At 34.4% G+C, this 23,739-nt stretch overlaps 1 protein-coding gene across 2 annotated transcripts; it reads left to right on the top strand.

Annotated features, from left to right (window-relative positions):
• Positions 1–209: 209 nt before the first annotated feature.
• Positions 210–23,086, top strand: LOC126816899 (uncharacterized). 2 transcript variants are annotated; one of them, XM_050543706.2, is made up of 9 exons: positions 210–297; positions 2,869–4,779; positions 5,322–5,460; positions 9,493–9,663; positions 11,681–11,792; positions 12,822–12,953; positions 17,119–17,223; positions 18,117–18,302; positions 20,520–23,086. In XM_050543706.2, coding segments are annotated over exons 1-9 (2,946 nt in total). In that variant the 5' UTR covers positions 210–295; the 3' UTR covers positions 20,708–23,086. The 2 variants fall into 2 exon arrangements, with proteins under 2 accessions (XP_050399663.2, XP_050399662.2); XM_050543705.2 differs by having other exon boundaries at positions 228–363.
• The last annotated feature ends 653 nt before the right edge of the window (positions 23,087–23,739 follow it).

The following is a 23,739-nucleotide window of genomic DNA, read 5'->3' on the forward strand; positions in this document are numbered from 1 at the left end:
AAATTTATGTGACTGGTCCAATATTCTGAAAAGATAGTTCTTTAATGAATTCATAATAAAAAAAAAAGTCCAATATATACTTTATTACCTCGTAAGAATATTTTAAAATTAGAGTTGAGGTATAATAGAATTTAGGAAAATAGTTTACACGTAAATAAATATGGTAAAATATAATTTCGTTTCAATTTATTTCCAGGGCTATACCTGCAGTTATAGCATGAATCCTGGGATATCAATCAAAGATGGAGGATTCTTAAACGAAGAAAAAGCAAAACGATTTAGATGTTTCTTCTAAATGTACGATTTCAAACGTAATTCTTTGCCAGTCAAGCGGTTATGGTTAGAGCGATGTCTAAATTATATGTAATTTATGGTTTTAGTTATTTTTGAACAGATTACACCTCATTCTATTTTCTTCTTTTTTTTCTGTCTCGTGAATGTGAATTGTGATTGTGTTCATAAAAAAAAAAACAATAAACAAGTCACAATAATTATTTTCTAGATATATCACTTCTAAATTCCTCTTCAATATTAGTCCCATTATATAATGCAATGTTTTAATATGAAAATATATTTGAAAACTGTACAAAAGTACTATTATTAATGTAGCCTATCTAGTAGGATTAAATGTTAGAAGGTTAGACTACAACTACAGACTAGCCTAGTTCAGCTCTGAACCTAGGTCGCATTACACCAGAGGTTGAAATGTTTGTAAAATTTTACTTGTGACAAGTAGAAATATTTCTTACTTGTCACTTGGTCATTTCAAGTTGTCACCATTGATTTTTGTTTTTAATTAAAAAATAACTTATTCTATTTCAATTTCACATGTAAGACATGTACAATCAGACTGAGTGTTCACTTTACATATTTTGGCGGAGGTAATGAAACAAATGACAGACCGTTTTCTCACTTGAGAATCTTCACTATTCGACTTGTTCGTTTTTCTTACATTTCCGACCCATGGTGATAATAATAATTTGAAACAATATCCAATTATACATGTAGGCTGCTTGTATATTCCATGCCAAAAGAAGCCACAGTAAATGAAATTCAACTATCAAAATATTTAATTCTCTTCCGAAAGAATTGTCGGCCATATTTCCTTTTATTTTTTAAGACAAAACGAAACCTCAAATAATAGGCTATATATATATCATTGACAATTATCAATCAACTATAACCAAAAATCGAAGATCAGTATAGTATAATTACTCAATGACACGATCCAGATTTTTAGTAGTTACCTCAAAATATTATCGCTAAAGTCCAATTTTGAACACTTTCAACACTTCCATTTTTTTTTTTATTGCAAATCGCCACTTTGAAGACCGACAGTGTGAGCCCTGATTGCCATGGAGTTATGGGATATTGACCGTGATTAAGATTGGGTGATTAAGAATGAACAGCCAATGACATTACCAGGCCCGTAACTAATGGGGGCGCAGCCCCCCCCCCCCTTGCAAAAAGTTTCGCCCCCTCCTGTGAAAAAAGTGTTGACCATAAAAACAATAGATATACATTGTCCGTCAATTTTACAGCACCCCTGAGAACACTTCCTGCCCCCCTTGTTGCTCTGAGCTAGTTACGACCCTGGACATTACTGCTTTCACAGAATCAGTAGTGTTACTATTTTAATGTAAAGAAACCTTTTCCAGGCGCATAGAACTAAACATAAATGACCAGATGAGTTTGTCATGTTAATCAGGAACAAATTCGCCACCATGCTACTATGGAGACAAACAGACAGCTAATGTCGGGTGCTGTAGTGTTAAATACCACCTAATTTGTTTTAAAATGAAAGATTCCCCTTTTCCAACTTTATTGGAATCGATAAATTAGACAGACATTCTTAGCCAGAATTTTTATGGACATTATTCTAGTTGTCGCCGGCAGCAAGTAGATTTTATTTCTACTTGTCATTTGAAAATGTTACTTGGATTCGACAAGTAGACAAGCATTATTACGACCCCTGCATTACACTCGGCCGGTACGGTCAGGAACCTATTGAATCCTTGTCGAAAAAGTTTCGGCCTACAGTAAATTTTACTGGGCGACAGCTAAACGGTCGTGTGTCAGTCTCTGTATATGCCTGTACAATGTAAAGGAACATTTAAGTCAGAAAATAAGACCTTGCTAACTTGCTTACCTCGCTACAGTCAGTGTTGAATTTAAATATAGGGTAACACATGAATTTACTAACTCAGCCATATAATTATAAGAAGAAACTGTTTGCACCAGCAGAGAAATAGGGATTAAGATGATAAGAAATTGGTAGCATTTCACTGCACTGTTTATACTAGAAAATAATTAGAATTTCTATGACTTTTACATGTTAACAGTATTGGAGTTATTTCTCAAAATTTTTCAAAATGTATATATTTAATGACGTCCATGATGGTCATGTACAGAACAACCTATTATAATTGCACTAAACAATTTTTGAATGTTTTTATCATTAGTAGATGTATGTCGACACATGTGGCCTGTGGGTAAGCCAACCTGAGCTGCAGAAAATTAAAGCAAAATACTGAATACTGTCCTTATTTGATTAATCATTTTTGGCAGGAAGGGGAAGTGGGCAGAATAATTTTTTCTAATGATTGAGTTCTCAAATGAGACTATTTTCTTTTGTAACACCTGGCGTAGGAACAGAGGTTTGTTTTTCAGTAATACAACATGAACCAACAACATAATTTCTTTCTTGCCTGTAATTCCCACAGTGCTGAAAAGGTACAGCAAAAACACAGAATTGAAACAATGAAATAAACAAAACAAAGCATTAATAATATTCGTAAGAACTGACAGTCCTGACAAATATATTTTTCTGTGCATTTGAATTGATTAATGTTTTGAATTATCTTTTAGGAAGATGGCAAATAAACAGCCAAATCCAAAGAAGTCAGCAGATGATCTACACAACAATGTGATAACCCAAAAAGTTACTGTGGTACAAAATGGTAATTCAGATGAAACAGATCACGTCAATGGTCTCACAGAGTTAGCAACAGATGATGTAGAGAATGATTTTCATCAACTGTCAATAGATGAGGAAGATAAAGAGATTCATTTTAATCCAAATCAGAATGGTGTCTGCTTATTACAGCATAATCATGGAGAAACTAGTTCTGGTGCTATTCCTAAATGTCCCATTTTCCGAAAATTAAAGAAACAATATTCAGGAGATAAGCATAAAGACAAGCCATGTATTGTAAATGGCTCCTGTGATTCAGTTCCTAAACCGAGTAAAAAGTATAAAAAACATAATTCGGCTTGCTGTGATATTTTTTGTAGCCATTCATATAATACTAATTTAAATGATGAAGATGGCATGTTTTCTGTGTATGGCCTCAAAGACAAAAGCCCAGGGTGGAATGATGTTAATGGGGGTGGTATCGATGGTTTCATAAATCCTAATATGCAAACCAGTCAGGAAGCTGACAATGGGTTGGAGAGAAATTGTTTTTTTGAATCAGAGCATGTTAATGTTCACGAAGTTCTCGAAGTAGAAGAGAACTTGGAGCAGTTAACTAACGGTGGGATTTCACATGATATTTCTGATGGTGGGTTGTCTGAAATGATAGATGAAGGAGCAGTTTGTGATTTTGATCGTTTACAGCATCTAGAATATGAGGAGATGTATGAGGTAGATAATTTAGAGATTGAAGATGATCATAATTTTGATGAACTTGAGTCCCCAGATTTATTTCCCTATTTATCAGTTGATAGATGCAAATCAACATCAAACATTTGTCATCCACAGTTGAATAGTCCGAGACATAATTCTTTCTCTAATCAATTTGTTCAGCATAACAATGATGGAATCGGAGCAGCAGCTCAATCAGTAAGTGTGCACTGTTATAGAACTGTTCGATGTGATGACCATGTGATACAAGATTCAAACACAGAAGATAATGGTGATTTTATAGACACTGATCTTCCTTCTAAAGCTAGCGGACCTAATTCATCAGAATCTTTGTCTGGAAGTGATGATGAAATAACGCAAGATACTTTTGATAATATTGCGCCTGATCCGAGAAATGATTTATCTAGCAATGGTCCATCATATAGTTTTGTTAACACACGAGGTGGCTGCTCACCACCATTTGATGCAAAGGAAAATTGTTTAGTTGCAAACAGGGGAAGTAACTTTGACAAAAATAAAGATGGAAGTCTATACCCCTCAGATAAATTACATTTAATAGGCCATGATGAATCTGACAACAGCAGTGAAAGTGAAAATGACGACAATGTGGACGAAGGTTTATTTGAACCTTGTGTTCTACGCTATGATGAATTTTTGTCTTCAGAACAATTCATGGCTTCATCAAATCATCCAAGAGACGCTGTAGGACATTCGCGAAGTGCATGTTTTGATGAGCAAATAGACGATCATGGTATGAATGCCAGCGGTGGAGCGTTTTTCTGTGAAAAGGTGTCTAATTCCCTCATGCATCCGGGGTGTCGTTGCCCTGTTGTAAATAGTTCTTGTACAGCCCAGTCAAATGCAAATATTGTTAAAAATAGTGGTAGTGAAAACTCAAACTTACAAAATGACGAAAGTAATAAGAAACAGAAAATATTTAATAAATTTCCAATCTTATCGAGTCGACAATCGTGTGGCAGTCAGACACCATGTAATTGTAATAAATTGTCTTGTGATAAAGAACCTAACTTACCACATGTGTCCATTGAAAGTTCGGACATGTCTTCCTATACACAACAGTCACCTCATGTGTCACTAGCTTCTAATTGTGAACACATGCCTGTTACATCTGAGTAAGTAAAAAATGAATTCTATGTGTAGTGTTGATACATGTAGCATCTTACTATATTTTGCTGGGTATAAGTAAATACATGTACTTTGTTCCGCGAAATTGAAAACTTTGTGTTATACTCTGCATCGATATGCATGTACATGTACACGACTAAGGTAATAAAATTGACATCCAGAATTTTTTTTATCAGAAACTATAGCTCTGTTCTCTGTTGGGTAATATCATCTGCTAAATAGCAATGCTGACACAGTCATTGTCTGAAATTACATAAGCTACAGCATTTCAATTCTTTAACTTTGATTGGAAAGCAAGTCACAATTATTTCATAAATGTCCCGTCAATAGTCACTTTCAATTGTAGTCTATTCTAATTTTTGTTGCACCGATCTGTAAAGAGAATGATTTTGTTTATTTGTCTAGTATTTATCGTGAGCAATCAGAGAAAGAGATTTTACTGTGACATGATGGATACGTGATAAGAATTTGGATTGATTATCTACAGAATAAGTGTTTATATCAATGAAATAACAATGAATATTTGTAGATGTGGTGTATCAGAACCTATTTATGAAGATATTAATGAAGGTACATGTAGTGAACAGAGTGAAGATAATAGTAAAATGGGAGCAAGTGGAGGTTTTACAGAAAAATATAAAAAAAACATAGACTCAGAACCAAAGCCGGTAAGTAGCTGTTTCAGTTCACCTAATTAATTGATTACGAAATGTAACCAACAAGGTTTGTTATAAAATTTTAAATCTGAAAGAAAACAGTTTACATTTTGATAAATTTAAAGAGCACATAAGGTCACCAGACGAAATTTTCTGGACTTGTAATACGGCTGTAATAGTTGATAGATTTGTAGAGAATTGCACGTGCCATGGCTATTTATAGTATCATACTGTCAGAAAGTTGGTCTTGGCACGGCGAATGTGCACGCTTCAGTGGTAGTCTCGAACTATCAGCGGTGGACTGTATTTCTGTGAGTACATGGGTCACCCTACCAGTGGTTACTATATGCACTTTAAGCAATCTGATTTAAATTAAATCAGTCTTCTTCACTCAAAGTCGCAAATAAAGACCTCCTGTAAAAACGACTTTGCCAATTATCGAAAACACTCTTAATCTCCTAGGACGCCAGTGACGTCACAGTGATCGAATGCATATTTGGAATGTTTATTCCTTATTCCTTAATTAGCTATATATATAGCCCAGGTGTGTATTCATTAATGTCTGACTGATTCCTTAATCCCCTAATTAAATAAAACAATTGACTATTGAATAATTTGTTTTGTAATTTATTTTAATTCAAGTACCGATACGATCCAATTTAGAATTTGTTTATAATACCATAATAAATACAGTCGCTGTAGCCACATTCCCTGTGTCCTTTTGATAAGAATGATTTGTTGTAAGCCAACAGTAAACTTGTACAATAATTCGCTTTCTATGATGGGTGTAAAATTGTTATTGACAGCACTACAAACATTTATGAAGTCAAGAAATAACAGGGCTAGAAATTCACACGAATCTTCGAATCTAATTCGCGCAAGGATTTTCGCAAGAGCGAAAAAAAAACAAAAAAAACAATCTCGTAGAATTGTCGAGTCCGACTATTAAATGTCAGTCAGTGTTCACCATTGGGCTGTATTTTTCAGCTTTAGCTCATTGATGTTTATTCAAGCCGATTGGTAAAACAACGAATCAGCCACTATGGCATCGTAAATAATCAATCTACTTTTGGCTAAATTACAACTGGTTAATTATTACTTGTTAATTAAGAAGACAATCAACTTGCTTGTTGGCTACAACAACAGTCATAGCTTATTGAGAATCGGCCATGTGGTTCATAATCCGAGTGTTTAGCACATTTAACAATGATTTTGATAATCGGGTAAAATAAACAAAACAAGCTTGCTGATGATTCATAATACATGTAGGTTCAGTAAAATAAGCCATGTGGCCATTGAAGACGGTTTCGGCATGGTTTATGAATTGTGTGTTTTCCACGCTCCGTCTGTGTGAATGCCAGGTACCGGAAAATATTAAATTAATAACTGGATTCACTGCATGATTATAATCCAAAGATCTTGGTTCCTTTCGATATTGGCGCATATCAGATCGTAACTTCCTGAATTACATGTATGTCCCCTGATTGTACAATTATTATCCAATTTAGAAAACCGTTTGAATATATCACCGTTACACCCTAATGACAGTTGAGTGAGAATTTTGTGAAAATCAGGACCAAAACTGCCGGAAAAAATTGCTGCCCCTCATATGCAAATAGTGTAAAAAAATGGTATATCAAGGTTGTGGATCCTCTGTAGATCACAATTTTGATCCTGTTTTGATGAAACTTAAGATTCATTTTTATAACCTAAAGATCTTGTTTCCTTTCTATATTCACACATATCGTATCTTTCAGAATTATAGCCCTTGATTGCACACAAAAATTACGTTTTTAGATTGTGGTTCGTCTAGCGTACTCCTCGCAGTGTTTCGTTTGATAGAGCTAATCCCACTTAACACTGCTGTAAAGGAAGCAAATTTCTGTTCTAAATTATGACTGGTCAATAGTCCGATAAAAAGCCAATAGCTTACTGCGTAACAATATCATTACGCTTTAAACAGAGCTCCAAATTGGACCAAATATGTTTACATAATGTTACGTCACGACTCACGATTTTATTATTCCCAATTAACCAGTGTATAGAATATTGAAGAAAAACTAATTGCGTGACAAACAAGGTTATCAACACGGATACATGTAAACAATATTGTTTGAAGACGAACAATACTTTCACCGTTTTTAATATCTTAAATCACTGTCCAAATTTTTAGGCAAGACCCCAGATTAAACGAATGCCTGTCATGTTGCTGTACATGTACTTGAGATAGATTTGATTAAATGGGAAGAATAGACACACTACCTCAAAAGCTCAAGTATCCTACGCCAATCCAGCATATTGCTTTAGAAATATGACCCTCTAGAGGTCACAATTTTTATTATACGCCCACATTTTCATGTGGACGTATATTGTCATCGGCAGTGTCCGTCCGTCCATCCACAATTGTTTGTGGACACTCTACAGGTCACAATTCTTATCTGATTTTGACGAAACTTGAAATATAGGTTTATCTCCAAAAGATCTTGGCTGCTTCCGATATTGGCATCTATCGGATCGAAACTTCATGGATTATGGCCCCTGTTTTTACGAAAAATCACGTTTTTAGCTTGTGGACCCTATAGAGGTCTCAATTTTTATCCGATTTTGTTGAAACTCGAAATATAAGTTTATAACCCAAAGATCTCGGTTCCTTTCGATATTCGCGCATATCGGACCATAACTTCATGAATTATGGCCCCCGATTGTATGAAAAATCGCGTTTTTAGCTTGTGGACCCTATATTGGTTGCAGTACGGGGTATGTTCATGATTGAGAATGTATTTACTTTGGACAGAATTTCTTTGCTGGAATTTCCACAACTCTCAACAACACAAAGATAATGTGGCATTTTAAAATGCACTCTAACATATTCCATCACAAGTATGTAATCTATCACAATTCAATCCGAGAAAGGTCCGCTCTTAAAAATGATTTGAGTGTACTGATTTGTAGCTTACACCTAGATAATTATAATCAGGTAAGGATTAGGTCAGTAAGTATGTTAATGCAACCGTCAATACACACGGTGTGTATGGATAGTGATAAGACTTGAATAGTGTTGTATGTGTGGTCCCTGTGACGTCTCCGGCAAATCAACCGGATTAAGACTGTAATTGAAAAGTGTTTTCGGGTGTCTGATACTAAAATGGTAGTATGTCGATAATTTAAAATCAGATTGGTATGAGCTTGCCGTAAAGTGTATACAGTGACCACTGGCTATACGTACAAAAAATTTTGTCTGGTGGCCTTATGTGCTCTTTATATAAAACTGCTTAATTCTCTGTTAAAAGCCATTAAAATCCCCTACCTTGGGACTGAACAACTAACTCAATATACATGATACGTTTTCAAACAACTCAAACCTGTCAGTCTTCATCTGGAAATGGAGACCTGTATTATATGGTGTCTGGATAAAACCAGAGTTTTATTTTATAAAAATAACGTGTAGGTGAAATTTGCCTTTCGTTATAAGTACAGCACCTGGGTCATGCACTGTATAGACCCCTAAAGGAACGGCAATAGATTACCAGGTCACCCAATGAAGAAATTGACCCAAAATCTTAAAAAATTTATGTGTCCGGATAAGCTGTTTTAACATTCACATCCAAGAGACTTAATATTTTGCGCTTAAATTTTGAGACAAGGTAAATTAAAATACACCATTCCTCTATATTTTGGAGTTTAAATTTCATATGTACACAGACTTTTATTTCTGAGACTCTGTTAAAATCAGGACGGTCCCTTTAAGAAAGATACATACCTGAGCTTTCAAACCAATTGGTCTGTTACAAGGGAAGGGTTGGGGTGGGAGTTATCTGGGGTTGTAATTTCGATGCCACCTTTATACTTTACAAGACGTACAATGAGGGTTGTCAGATGGTTTTCCATTGTTTCCAAATTTCTCGAAGACATGCTCTCAAGCGAATTATTAAAATTTCAACCCTTAATTTTGTACATGTAATTACTATGTTTGTAAAATTTAAAAAAGTCATTGATTTTTTTGTTCAAAACAAGTTCTATAATGTACATGATTTTTTTTATCAGATTCAGCCACCATTAAGTCGCCAGAGAGAAAGAAAGACAAGTAGTGGTAGTACTAGTAGTAGAGGTCATGTAGAGAAGGTTATGATATGGAGTGAATATGAAGCCTATATTCAACAAGTCAAACAAATAGGTTTATCAGCTTGTGGACCAACAGCTGTTATCAATGTTCTTGTAAGATATTTTTATATGCCCACATTGAAATGTGGTTGTACATGTATATTATCCCTATCGTCCCGTCTGTGAATGTTCTAGAGGATTAAGTTACATGAAGCATCAGATTGAATTGAATTGCTTGATCAATCTGAAAAATCTTTTGGACACTCTAAAAGCTAATGTTATCATCCGATTAATTTTACATGTATTTATGTCAATGAATAGGTGTCACAGCTCCATTGCCCCATGTTGAAAGAACATCGTTCTTTTTTTATACGCCCCTGTCCGTCCACAATTTGTTTGTGGACACTGTACAGGTCACAATTTTTATCGGATTTCAACGAAACTTGAAATATAGGTTTATCTCCCTAAAATCTCGGTTCCTTTCGATATTGGCATGTATCGGACTGTAACTTCATGGATTATGGCCCCTGATTGTACGAAAAATCATGTTTTTAGCTTGTGAACCCTATAGAGGTCATAATTTTTATCTGATTTAAAAAAAACGATTTAGTATATCACCGTTATACCCTAAGGAAGGTTGAGGGTGAATTTCGTGAAAATTGGAACAAAACTGACAGACAAAATGGCCGCCCCTCGTTCTCAAATAGTGTAAAAATATGGTATATTAAGGTTGTGGACACTCTAGAGGCCACAATTTTCTTCTGATCTTGATGAAACTTGAAATGTAAGTTTATAACCCAAAGATCTCGGTTCCTTTCGATATTCGCGCATATTTTACCATAACTTCCTGAATTATGGCCCCTGATTGTACGAAAAATCACGTTTTTAGCTTGTGGACCTTATAGAGGTCATAATTTTTATCCGATTTAAAAAAACGTTTTAGTATATCACTGTTACACCCTACGGATGATGGAGTTTGAGTTTCGTGAAAATCAGACCAAAACTGACAGACAAAATGGCTGCCCCTCGTTCTCAAATGGCGTAAAAATATGGTATATCAAGGTTGTGGACCCTCTAGAGGGCTCAATTATCTTCTGATTTTGATGAAACTTGAAATGTAAGTTTATAACCCAAAGATCTTGGATCCTTTCAATATTCGCGCATATCTGACCGTAACTTCCATGATATTAAATGTTTCGTATACTAAACATTAGCATGGGGCAGAACTTTATAAAAATCAAACAAATTCTAATGATTTTCTGATAATTACTTAATGAGTTGTTACTCTTAATCAGATTTTAGTGTATTATAAATGTTTCATTACCCCAAAAAAGTAAAAATATGCGACATCTCTTGTTGTCTGCCCAGACGATTTAGCTGCTGTGGGCGTATGTTTCATTGCCCGGCAACCTATCTTTGGACATAGTTTTGAATTCACAAAACAATGAGCTGTGTGCATTTCTACTCAAGTCACAATATTTACAGTGGTGCTATTGCCGTGTTAGTAGACCTTGGTCAACTAAGTATGACTTGGAGGATTCGTTAATAGTTTAATTAGATTTATATGTGTGGATACTTCATAATGCTATAAACTAGTGTCAGAACAAGCGTAGCTGATGTTATAAAATTGACTGCGATTTGACTAAAACTTGTGAGTAACTGAACGACATAGCTCTGTGAAAACAGTGCAAATGGCGGCTTCTTGCAGTATTTTGGAAAAGGAATAATTGAATATAGGCGACATGATACGTAAATATTGTAGTCTGAAGTCAATTTAATTAACATTAAGTAAAATTTAGCCCACCTGTCGCATGTGACAGATAGTTTTACTTGCTACCTGTCAGACTGAAAAATCGTCTGTCAGTGCGAACATTTCGAGCCATGCCGATATGTCTGTGAATCAATTGTAATTTGACACAAATAAAGATGTGCAATCAAACATGTCTTACATTAAGTAGGAAAATGGAATACACAGTTTTGGTGATGTAGATCTAAATACAAAGTTTACCATGTGTAGAATTATAATAATCTGATCATGGATGTTTGAACAGCTTAGTCTTATTTACCTGTGGAACATATCCTGTGTAGTTATGGTATCATACTAAATCATCTGAAATGATTTATTTTACAGAAAGCCTTAGATATGAATATTGATAAGGAAGAAGTAAGTCGTGTTATAAGAGCTAAGTTAAGAATGGAAGATGCACCAATACCACTTTATTTATTCTCTAGAGCTGTAGCAGGTGAGTAAGCTTTACAATTACTGTGGTTACATAGAGTTTTATTATGTTTTACTAGACTAATTAGATCGGTTTTAATATAGCCTCGTTTTAAGAAGCTTACATTTTTTTTTTGAGAAAAACAGATCTGCAAGAATGATGTATTTTCTAATAAGTCATATTGGCAATATGCCTACACATACAATATTCTGGAATTTTGATTGCAGGAATTACCAAACAAATACCTATGGTAGGGTGTCCGACACAGCTAGAAATAGGCTCTACTAATAAAAGATCAACTTCAGTGAATTCAACCGCAAATGACAATTTCTAAAGTGATTACAGCAGCTCTGATATAATTCTTTGTCAGCAGTAGCTGATTTATGAAATAAGAAAGCCCTGAAAATATATATTAATATTAACATGTCTGAATTAAAGTAATATTTATTAGATTTAAAGTTGTGACAACAACTTTAAAAAGTAACATTGGGTTTCGTATTAAATTTGTCTGTTCATCTTTTGGTTTACTAGAATTTATATCTCAATATCTTGCTGTTAGCAAGAATAGAATGCTTAGTGCTATCATAAAATTCCATATACAATACAACACAAATCTTTCAAAAATAAATTTAAAATGCCTGTAGGCCTATTAGTATTATGTCTGAATGTCTATTTCGTTCATGTTCGTAAGAGAGATTATCAAATTTCATGTTCTATCAGTAGATATTATATGGAAAGGTAGAAACGCATTGCCAAAGAAAGGTGTCATGAAATCTACAACCCTACATACTCACTAATTCTCACTAGTTGTACAATTGAGTCTACAATGTCTATTTTAAAAAATTCAAATTTACAAACACATGTTGAGAAATATCCATTTTGATTACGAATGAAAACTCTTTTGACCTTTTCAACATGGATAACAGCTGTACATGTACACTTGTTTCAGTGTTTAAATCACACATATCTTCTAAATATCTTCTTTGCACTGGAAAACTGGACAGCAGAATGTATATCTTGAGCTAGTTGTTGATTGTGAGTTTATGTTTTCAGGAACTGAAGCTACTGATCTATTACAAGGTGTAGAAACATTAACTAGAGGTAAACTTAGAGGCAGGTTTTTTAAATTCTGGCCTGCAAGAGATGTACATCTAGTAAAATGGTTAGGTCACTGGATGAAAAAAGGTAAATTTAATAGAAAATACTTCTTCTGAATTCTATTTGAAAGTAAGATATCATTATTCTAATGAAGCATAATTTGCCATCAATTTAAGAGCCATTCCATGAGAAACCATGCAGAAGGTTCGAAGGTGGGGGTCGGCCGACTGAGTTCATATTTACAGGGTTTGGTCGACCCATCGAGCCTACTCCCCAGCCAAAATCGCCAATTTTCAGCTTGACCTGTTCTAACAACATAAAAAATAAAATCATTGTCAACTAACCTTCAACAGCATGAAAATTTGTGTCGAAAGTTAAGAAATTCGTCACTTTACGCGTTGAATTTCGGTTTAAGTGTTGGGATTTCGCCCGTATATTCCGGACATGTCCTACACTATTTTCCAGATGTCCGGCCAGGAATATGCTCAATCGTACACTTAGATATGATGAATAATATTCAGAATTTCAAAATTAATATAGTAAACTGAGTGTATAACTACCACTCATCCCGATAATTGTTGATAATAGGCTGGATTGATTAGGTAATTACGTGATCAGCGTATTTATCGTATTATACCGTCTATACACCTACGTTGTTTACCTGCTTAATTGTCATTATAAATTTCAAAACCTCTGTCTGTTGTTAGCTATTAAACCTTTAACTTATTTTCTGTAAAGAAACTACTTCTTTTAAGACACCATATATAAATTCCCATCTACAATGGCACTTTTCCGCGATCTCGATTATCGCACGAAAATCCCTTACTGTATAAGGCAGTGCTTACTACGAAATTACTGTTATGTGTTATATGTTAACGGTCACATATACCATACGCTGAAGTTATGTATGCCTTTTGCAAGTGATTTAACTATCAATGTAATTTTAAAATACCATGTTATGAAAATGATTTGACATCACCACAAGTAATTCTTATTTCGGATGCCTTTCTTTCATTTGCTGCCGTATAAACGAATACTCTTAAATTTGGAGGAATATTACTGGCGTGAATTTGATTGAAACCGGCACGGATATGCAAATTTTCATTCTATCGTAATTTTGTAGGACTATTACTGACATAAATTTGAATACCATACGGGAATTAGATATGAATAAGCGGGTGGCATGCAAGATACACCCACATTTTGCAAGAGATGGACAGAGAACAAGCTAAGTAAAAAGCGATTTTTCGTACAACCAGGGGCCCTATCCAATATGTTACAGTCCGACATGCGACAATATCAAAAGGAAACAAGATCTTTGGGATGTAAAAGTATATAATATAAAAGTTTAATCAAGTCAAATAAAAATTGTGACATTAAGAGAGATTTTTCTTATATTCAGGGGTCATAATTCAGGAAGCTACGGTGTGATATGCGCGAATATCGAAAGGAACGGAGATCTTTGGGATATAAAGGGGGCTTGGATGGCCGAATGGTTATCACGCGCGCGCTGTATCATATGGTCTGTCATTGAGTCAACTGGCGGGGTTTCAATTCCCCGGTTGTACGTGACAAAGGAGTAGGATCGCCTGCCCAACCTCGTGGGTTTTCTCTGTGTCCTCCGGTTTCCTCCCACTGCTAAAGACCCCTACGCAGATGCGAATTATTGAAATAAAATTGAACCATGTGTTAGTCCCGAAATGACCTAGTTTGTGTCGAGTGGAGGTTAAACCCCATCTCTCTCTCTCTCTCTCTCTCTCTCTCTCTCTCTCTCTACTGATACTTTGGGATATAAATATACATTTTAAATTTCATCAAAATTGGATAAAAATTGTGTTTCTAGAGTGTCCACAATCTTGGAATTACATACTTTTACACTATTTGCGTACGAGAAGCAGCCATTTTATCCAACAGTTAAGGTCCAATTTTCACGAAATTCGAACTTAGACATCATTAGGGCGTAAGGGTGATATATTAAAACGTTTTTATATCGGGTAAAAATTGTGACCTCTAGAGGAACTTCAAGCTAAAAACACAATTTTTCGTAAAATCGGAGCAGCCAAGTTGTCTGGCAGTTTCGGTCCGATTTTCACGAAATTCGAACTCCGCCATCATTAGCGTGTAACGGTGATATATTAAAACGTTTTTTTAAAATCGAATAAAAATTGTGACCTAAAGGGGATACAAGCTAAAAACGCGACTTTTTGTACAATGCTGTGATATATATTTCATTGCGCCACATGATCCTTTGACGAAATAAAACACCAAAATAAAAAAAACTCCCTCCCGGCGTATCACATTTTTAAACAAGTGGTTGCCATGCAAGATACGCCCACATGTTGCAAGAGATTGGCAGAGAACAAGCTCAAAAAAAGAAGTGATTTTTCGTACAATCAAGGGCCATAATTCAGGAAGCTATGATCCGATATGCATGAATATTGAACAGAACCAAGATCTTTGGGTTATAAACATGTATTTCAAGTTTTATTAAAATCGGATCAAAATTGTGTCCACTCTCTAGAGGTTCCAAGACCTTGATATACCATATATTTACAATTTTTGCGTATGACCGGCAGTCATTTTGTCCGGCAGTTTTGGTCCGATTTGTACGAAATTCGGACTCGGCCATCATAAGGGTGTAACAGTGATATATTCATACGTTTTTTTAAATCGGATAAAAATTGTGAACTCTAGAGGGACCACAGGCTAAAAACACTATTTTCGTACAATCAGGGGCCTTAATTCAAGAAGTTACAATCCGATATGGGCGAATATCGAAAGGAAACAAGATATTTGGGTTATAAACATGCATTTCAAGTTTCATCAAAATCTGATCAAAATTGTGACCTCTAGAGTGTCCACAAGCTAAAAACATGATTTTTCGTACAATGCTGAGTCATAATCCAGGAAATTAAGATCCGATATGAGAGAATATCGAAATGAACTGAGATCTTTGGGTTATAAATATACCTTTTAAGTTTCATCAAAATCGGATAAAAATTGTGACCTCCAGTGTCTACAAACTAATAACATGATTTTTCGTAAATTCAGGGGCCATAGTCCATGAAGTTACGGTCCGATACATGCCAATATCAAAAGGAACCGAGATCTTAGGGACATAAACCTATATTTCAAGTTTTGTTGAAAATGGATAAAAATTGTGACCTGTAGAGTGCCCATAAACAAATTGTGGACGAAAGAGGTGGACAGGGGCGAGGTGTTCCTATTTTTATTACTTGCGGATTTGAATATTTTGTTGACATTTTATAAAGAAGAAAATGATGTTTTGACATCACAAACTATTCTTATTTCGGAAGTTCTGCATTCATTTGATGTCGTATAAACGATGACATGTAATTTTGAAGGAATATAGCTGTTGTGAATTTGAAGCCGAAGCAGGATCGGCAAGCTTTCATTCAATCAATGTATATCGAAAACACGTAATTTTGTACGAATATTAATAACATAAATTTGAAACCATATGGGAATTAAATAGAATGAATGGAATGAAATGGAGTTTAACGTCCTACTGTTCTGCTCTGACTGGGCTAATGAAGACAGGGGGAATTAAATATCAAAAATACCAAGGTGAACCTATTTTTATTACGTACGTGATTTGAATATTTTGTTGACACGATAAAGAGTTATACCCCTTTATTTTCGGTAAAATGTCCGACAAGAACATTTTTGAAATCCCAACTCTAACTCATTTGTTTTTTAATATTTTCGAATGAGATATGGTTTGTCGATAGAGCAATGTGTGAACTTCAAATTGTATCCCTGATGACCTCTTGATTGATGGTCACGGTCAAGGCCAAATAGGCGATTTTCATGGAAATTGGGTCTGTTTTGCATAATTGTTGACGTTCATCTGCTCTAACTCGTCTGTTTTTCAATATTTTGAATTGAAATTTCTCGTTTTTCATTGAAAAAAATGTTGAAATAATCAGGATCAACATTTTAGATCGAGAATTTGCGAAAATCCATAATTACTGGGAGACACCATCTTGGATTTGTAGACTGGATACCAAACCACACCGAGACTGAATATTTTGGCAAAGCGGATTGAAGGGGAGTCGGATTTGATAAACTGACCATTTGAATAACAATATGCCTGATATTGCATGGTTTTCTCGTGGAATGACTCTTCTTAATGTGTTATAACCATGACATCATATGTTTAGTCAATAGGTACTGTCAGTGTTTTACATGTTAATTATTTTTTTATTTTGTTTCTCTTCAACATTTACAGGAGCAGTACCATTAGCAACATTAAATCTACAGAGAGGTGTTGGTAACAATCAGCCTATACCAGATGCTTGGCATCATCAAATGGTTTATGGTGTTAGTTCTAAAGGTATTTATTAATTATGTGGATACTAGATTGAATGTTCTAGAATTGAATTCTCCCAGTCTTTTAAATGTGGCAATTGAATAAGCTGTGTTTGCATAGATTTCAACAGAAACAACCAAAATTAGAGGCTTGTGTGTGTATATAGTGCATTTTTGGCAAATTATGTATACATAATGAGAGACTTTCCTGTCCTTTATTCCATTTCCTACTGGACTCTAATCTGTATACAGCATTACTGTAGGTTCTCATTCTTATACAACGCTTGTGTCTGATGTCAGCATATACAATATGATTTTCAAATATATATATATATATATATATATATATATATATATATATAATTTAACTATAAGCCAATTAAAACCACAGTGTTAATATACTGTCCATCTTTATACAATGACATTATTTATGAATAGTCCCAAGACGGACGAAAAGTACTTTAAAATGTTAAAATGTTATTAAACCAGTGTTGAAATCAGTTTGTGTCGGCATACCTTTTATCTTTTCATCGTTTACCTTGAAACAAAGTAGTGCAGCTTTACGGTTGTGCTAATATTTCTGGATATATATATATATATATTTTAGAATACATATGTGACCCTTGCTGGCAAATGAGTCGCAATGAGGAAATTTTGAAAATTAAGTTGTTATTTTCACGTTCTCTGCCTCGATACCTTCAAAATGCATGGTTGGTATGAATCAGGCAAAAATTGACTGAGCTATATCTGTTTGAAGTTGCCCAATAACCTAGAATAATGATAGGCCTCCTACTTATTTAAATGCAGGTTTCTTAGCAATTACAGGTATAAAGTTGGCCATTCTAAATAACCCTTCTATTTAACATGTTGTTGATCGACCGACCCTACAATTGTTTAAATTTTGATGTTTTATTATAGATATATATTTAACTAATCCACAAGAGAAAGTAAGAGAGGAGATCATTATGGAACAGTTAACCAGTGATTCTGTTCTACTAATCAGTAGACAAGATATTGTACAACGATTTCATGAAGATTCAGATATAGATTTACGACAGTTACTTACACAGTCAGATGAAAGATGGTGTACAATGAATGTTTTAGGTAAATGTTCAAGTATTTTCAGTCTGGAGGCTCAGTGCATAGGGGGGGGTTGGATGGCCGAATGGTTAGCATGTGCGCGCTGCGCTGTATCATACGGTCTGTCATTGAGTCAACTGGCGGGGTTTCGATTCCCCGGTTGTACGTGACAAGGAGTTGGGTCGCCTGTCCAACCTCATGGGTTTTCTCCGGGTCCTCCGGTTTCCTCCCACTGCTAAAGACCCCTACGCGCAAGCGAATTATTGAAATAAAATTGAACCATGTGTTAGTCCCGAAATGACCTTGTTTGTGTCGAGTGGACGTTAAACCCCATTTCTCTCTCTCTCTCTCAGTGCAGAGGGGTGTCAATCAAATGGGCACAAAACCAGACCCAACTTTTGCGTAGAATACGAAGCTGGGTGGTAATCAGTTTACCGTTGGGGTGTTTTCGAGGTATTTGGGGTTGACGGTCAAATGAGTTCATTTGCACTGAAATTTAGCAAGTTTACATTTTTATTGAAAGGGTGATTACTTTCGATCATTTTCAGCATATTTTCATGATTCAAGAATGGAATGACTGCCACTCACTTTCAGTGCAAATGACCTCATTTGACCTTTGACCCCAAATATCTCGAAAACGCGGACTGATTACCACTCGGCATCATATTCTACGCAAAATTTTACTATAGAAAAGTTGTCTGCTTTTTGTGCCCATTTTATGGACTTCCCCGCGCACTGAGCCTCTGGTCTATTTGTACAGTTTATGGTTTTCCAGAATATTTTGAGATTGATTGATCTATTCTATAGAACTGTGAAAATTGATCAATTGAATAAAACTGTAGAACAGTTCACTACAATGCAGGTATCATGTTTTTATGATTCTCAATGAATTTGAACAATCTGCCTACAATGGTTTGAAACTAAACATTAAATACAGAAACTCCTGCTATAACAGCACAACCACATGATACCTGTGTTGTAGTGGTTCTTGTTCTCTCTTAAGATTTTATTTAGGGTGAGGTTTGATAATTAAGAATACAAACTAATGTGTTGTCCGAAGTAGTTTGTATTGTCAAAGTGTGCCTCAACCTTTGAAGAAAGTAGGATATTATTTAAATGTTATCGGACACTCAGTTTCTAATTGAGGTTAAGTGTTCAAACTTGGTGTTGATGTTCATTAGGTGAATGTCTTGACTGATTCTTAATGGGGCCTACATGTATGAACATCAAAACAAGAGAATACATTGGTTGACTGTTCAACAGACTTATTTTAACTTATTGTCTGAACAGCAGTTCACTTAGCAGACATGGTTTGGGTGCTATATCATAGCAGCAGTTTTCAGGGCGTTATTTGTATGTCCTGGTAGCTGTTATCTTATATTACTGTTTTCCTAGTCCATGTTTTCTGTAGCTGTCAGGTCTATAAATGTCCTTGTGGCAGTTGACTGGTTGAAATGATCTAAGTGATAGTTGTATGTGCGGTAATTGTCCTGATGGCATTGGTCCATATAGTTGCCATCTGTCAGTTGTACAAGTGATAATTGTATATCTCTCTAATACAAGGATCTTAATCGGTTGTTTTTTGTCGGCTTTAGCCGCTTGAAGTTCAAGAAGCCGATTGGTAAAACAACGAACCGGCCACTATGGTTCATAAATCAATCTACTTTCGGCTAAATTACAACAGGTTAATTATTATTTGTTAATTAAGAAGTCAATCAACAGTCAAACCTTGGTGAGAATCGGCATGTGGTTCATAATCTGACCGAGTAATTAGCACGAATAATGGTAATTTTGATAATCCGGTAAAAAAAAAAACAACAAGCGTTATGTTAGTTACCTTTGAGGAATTAAGCCACGTGGCAATCGAAGGAGGACAATCTCGGCATGGATTGTGCATCTATCGCGCGCCTTTGAAGCTCTGTATGAATTTCAGGTGTACTGATCGATACTAAAATAATAACTGGATCATAATTTAATGGTTTTAATGACCAGTTGAATATAATCCTCAGACAGAACACCGAATATACCGAGAAACAGTCATTAATAATATATTATGAATCTCCAGTGCCGAATCCCTGATGACACATGACATTTGTTGGAATTAGGTCAATAAACCAGCAAGCTAGTTTAGTTTTAAATAGTGTTTACCGGGGGCTCATTTGACCTAATGCTGGCTGGTTCGTTTGAAAATGGATTAAGAACCCTGCTCTAAATAATATCTGATGTATTTGTGTATTGTAGGTCAAGTAGTGAATGTATTGCGAGAAGCAGGTCTGGCCAATAATCCTGGTTATAGAACACAATTAACATCACATATTTCTATACCAGCTGTATATGAAACTGGTATTACATTGTTTGTACAATCCAATACAGAGACCTGGTATGAGCTCAAGTCGGTAGATGAACTGCCATTAAGAGAAGGAAGCTAGTCAAGTTGTATACTTATGAACATAATACAGTTAATTATCAACTATCCAAGTGGTTTTAAGGATGTTCAGTTTACAAAGTGCTATTGTGGGATGTTTTTCAAGACATGAGGGAGATTTATTTTTTTGCTACAGAACTTTGCTGCCCCGTTACATCATAGCCATTCTTGTATAAATGCTTGTCATTTGTTGTTGAATTTTGTAAATTATTTTTCTCTAATATTAATTATAAATAAACCCTGGATGCTTATTTATAACAGTGATATTTGTTTTATCTAACAGTGTTAGCCATATTTGTTGTGGAGCAATGCAATTATAGGTTGAACACAAAAACACAATTTGAAATATAAATACTATCAGAAATGTATTATAATCAAGATGTTAACCTTTACAATATTTAAAATGTTTTAAACATTACTTAAATATAAATTAAGCATAAGTAGTGTTGGAAAATTCAAACTGAGGTTGATGTCGGTGAGAATAGATCTATGCGCTAACTTGAATGAAAGTACAAGTCATTGCTTAAAAGGTTAAGTCATAGGATTATCAAACAACTTTTGTGTTTACTTGATTTTAACTATATAAATCTGAACTTTTATAATTTAACTTTTTATATAGTCACATTAAAATGTGGTTGATGTTGATGTTGCCCCTGCCTGTCATTCAGTTTTCCCATTTCTTTTGAACACTCAAAATATAATTTTACACATGCTGTTTACATGAGTGTGATGAAGCCTTTCAGCAATTTCTAGTAATAACTTCCAGAGTTATTGTCCATGATCACTTGTAAAATCTTAGAATACATCATTATATGTTTAAATTTATAGGCATTATTGCATTATTTAAATAAGTGATGAAAGAAGTTTACTCCAGAGTTACTAACTACTACCCTTGTTCACTTTATAGAATGTTGTGAGTCTGTTTGAAATTTAAATGCATTTTTTTAAATTAGTGAAAAAAAGGAGTATTGGTTCAACAATATCCATTGATTATTTCTAGACTTATACCTCTTCTTCATTTTGTAATGTGACACCTTTTGTGGACTGCCCAGACAATTTGGTTGCTGATATGTATCATTGCCTTGCAATCTGTATTTTCTGAAACTGTCAAATAGATTCTTGAATAAAGTCATGCGAACATATTTTAATTGGGTAGTCACCTAAATTTTAAAGATCTCTTCAATCAAGAATTAAGTCATCTAAACTTATTTTATCGAATAGAAATTTTAAGCATAGAGATATGTTCCTTCTAGCATAAATAGTATATTTCTAATAACCAAGATAGGTTCCATAGTAAAGCTAAGGCTCATCCATTCTTGTATAATACATCATGGATTAAAATTTAGATTATAAGAACTTTGTTTAAAATGTCTGGATAAATAACAAGTTTTTGATAAGAAATATATTTTCCTGACTGTTAGAATACATTTTTTGGTTGATGGATAGGTATTTACATGTAGGATCTGGATTTATGGATAGGATCTCAACTGATGGTTTATTACTGTTAGTCAAATAAATATTTTAATACTCAGAATAAACTTGTCACCAGTCCAGAGAATTGAATGTAAATAGTTGATATATACTTTCAGAATGTTATAACTTACATAGTACATGTATGATTAACAAAGAATTGACAATTTAGAACATTAGGACCTATTTCTAAAATAATTATTTTTTTTCATTTGATAAATGATTAACATTTCAAAATAAACTTTTTTGGGAATAAATATAATATTTCATTGATTTAAGGTGTTGCATTCTTTTGAGGTATACCCATTTTCAGAATCCTAAGTTTCATTGTCTTCTAAATATTTAATTAAAGAGTAATTGATTATTTTACTGGGGCCTAATCCGCAACAAATCAGCAACCTACAAATTGTTGGTGGACTAAGTTTCAAAAAAATACCCAAGGCATGGCTAAAACAAAACTAATTAATGATTGATAATTGTATGTATTGCCTATAGGTATCACCAAGGTCTTGGTTTAAAAATGCAATTATATACTATTTTGCACTAAAAAAATATTCTAGGCCAGTTCAAATGTCCATTTAGTGAAATATTTGTCATGGGTGCTCCCAAACTCTGATTAAATAATGGATGTTTATTTCTGAAATGAGGAAATTACATACTAATAGGTGAAAAGGAACTGATAATAATAATTGTCATCTGTTGTGTTAAGCTATGGATTATGTCGGCTGTCTTAATTTAACTTTTGTATATTATATATAATGACTGTTTAAGTTAACAGTTTGTATTTTAAGAGAGGTCTATGAAGTCTGGCATGATCTAAGTTTGTAAAATAGTAAGCTCATATATATTACAAAATATACTGTATTTATCTCTTGTATATTATTCAACTGTATAATAAAATATACAAAAATTTTCTTCTTTTTACATTATGGTTATTAGAGCTTTTTGACACTCCATGGCTGTAATTAAAAACAACTGGTTATTGAAGTCTTTGAATTTTAATCCAACCCAATAAATAGTGGCTTCTTGAAAAATATGGAGCATACCCTCATTCATGCAGTCTGGGTGTACAATTTTGAACCTTATTAGGTGTATTACAACCTTTTGAGATTTTTGCAAATAGAGCCAAAATGGTATTAAATGCTGGCTGGCAACCACACAAAAGAGTGTGAACAAGTGCCCCCCCCCCACCCACACCTCCCCCGTTTATATATGCCCCGTTCATATATACCCCAAGCTTCATATATACCCCAAGCGGTAACTCAATAATGTATATTCACATTGCCATTCTTCAGCATTCTTGTGTTAATTCTCGTCTTTTTCCATCAAGTATCTTTTTCCATCAAGTATCTTTTTCCATCAAGTATCGGTCAGATTTTCCAGACCTTCAAACAAGAACAATTTCTGCCACAATAAGTTGTAGGCCTATAATATTGTAAAGAAAGGGGAATGCTATGACACATTTAAACCATTCGTTATGCTAGTAATTCATGGATTGAATTAAATTTGATCAGTAATTATCCATCATATATTTGTATTTCAAATCACAGTTTAGTGTAGACAAAG

This window comes from Patella vulgata, chromosome 3 (genome assembly GCF_932274485.2).
Source record: "Patella vulgata chromosome 3, xgPatVulg1.2, whole genome shotgun sequence".
NCBI lineage: Eukaryota > Metazoa > Mollusca > Gastropoda > Patellidae > Patella > Patella vulgata.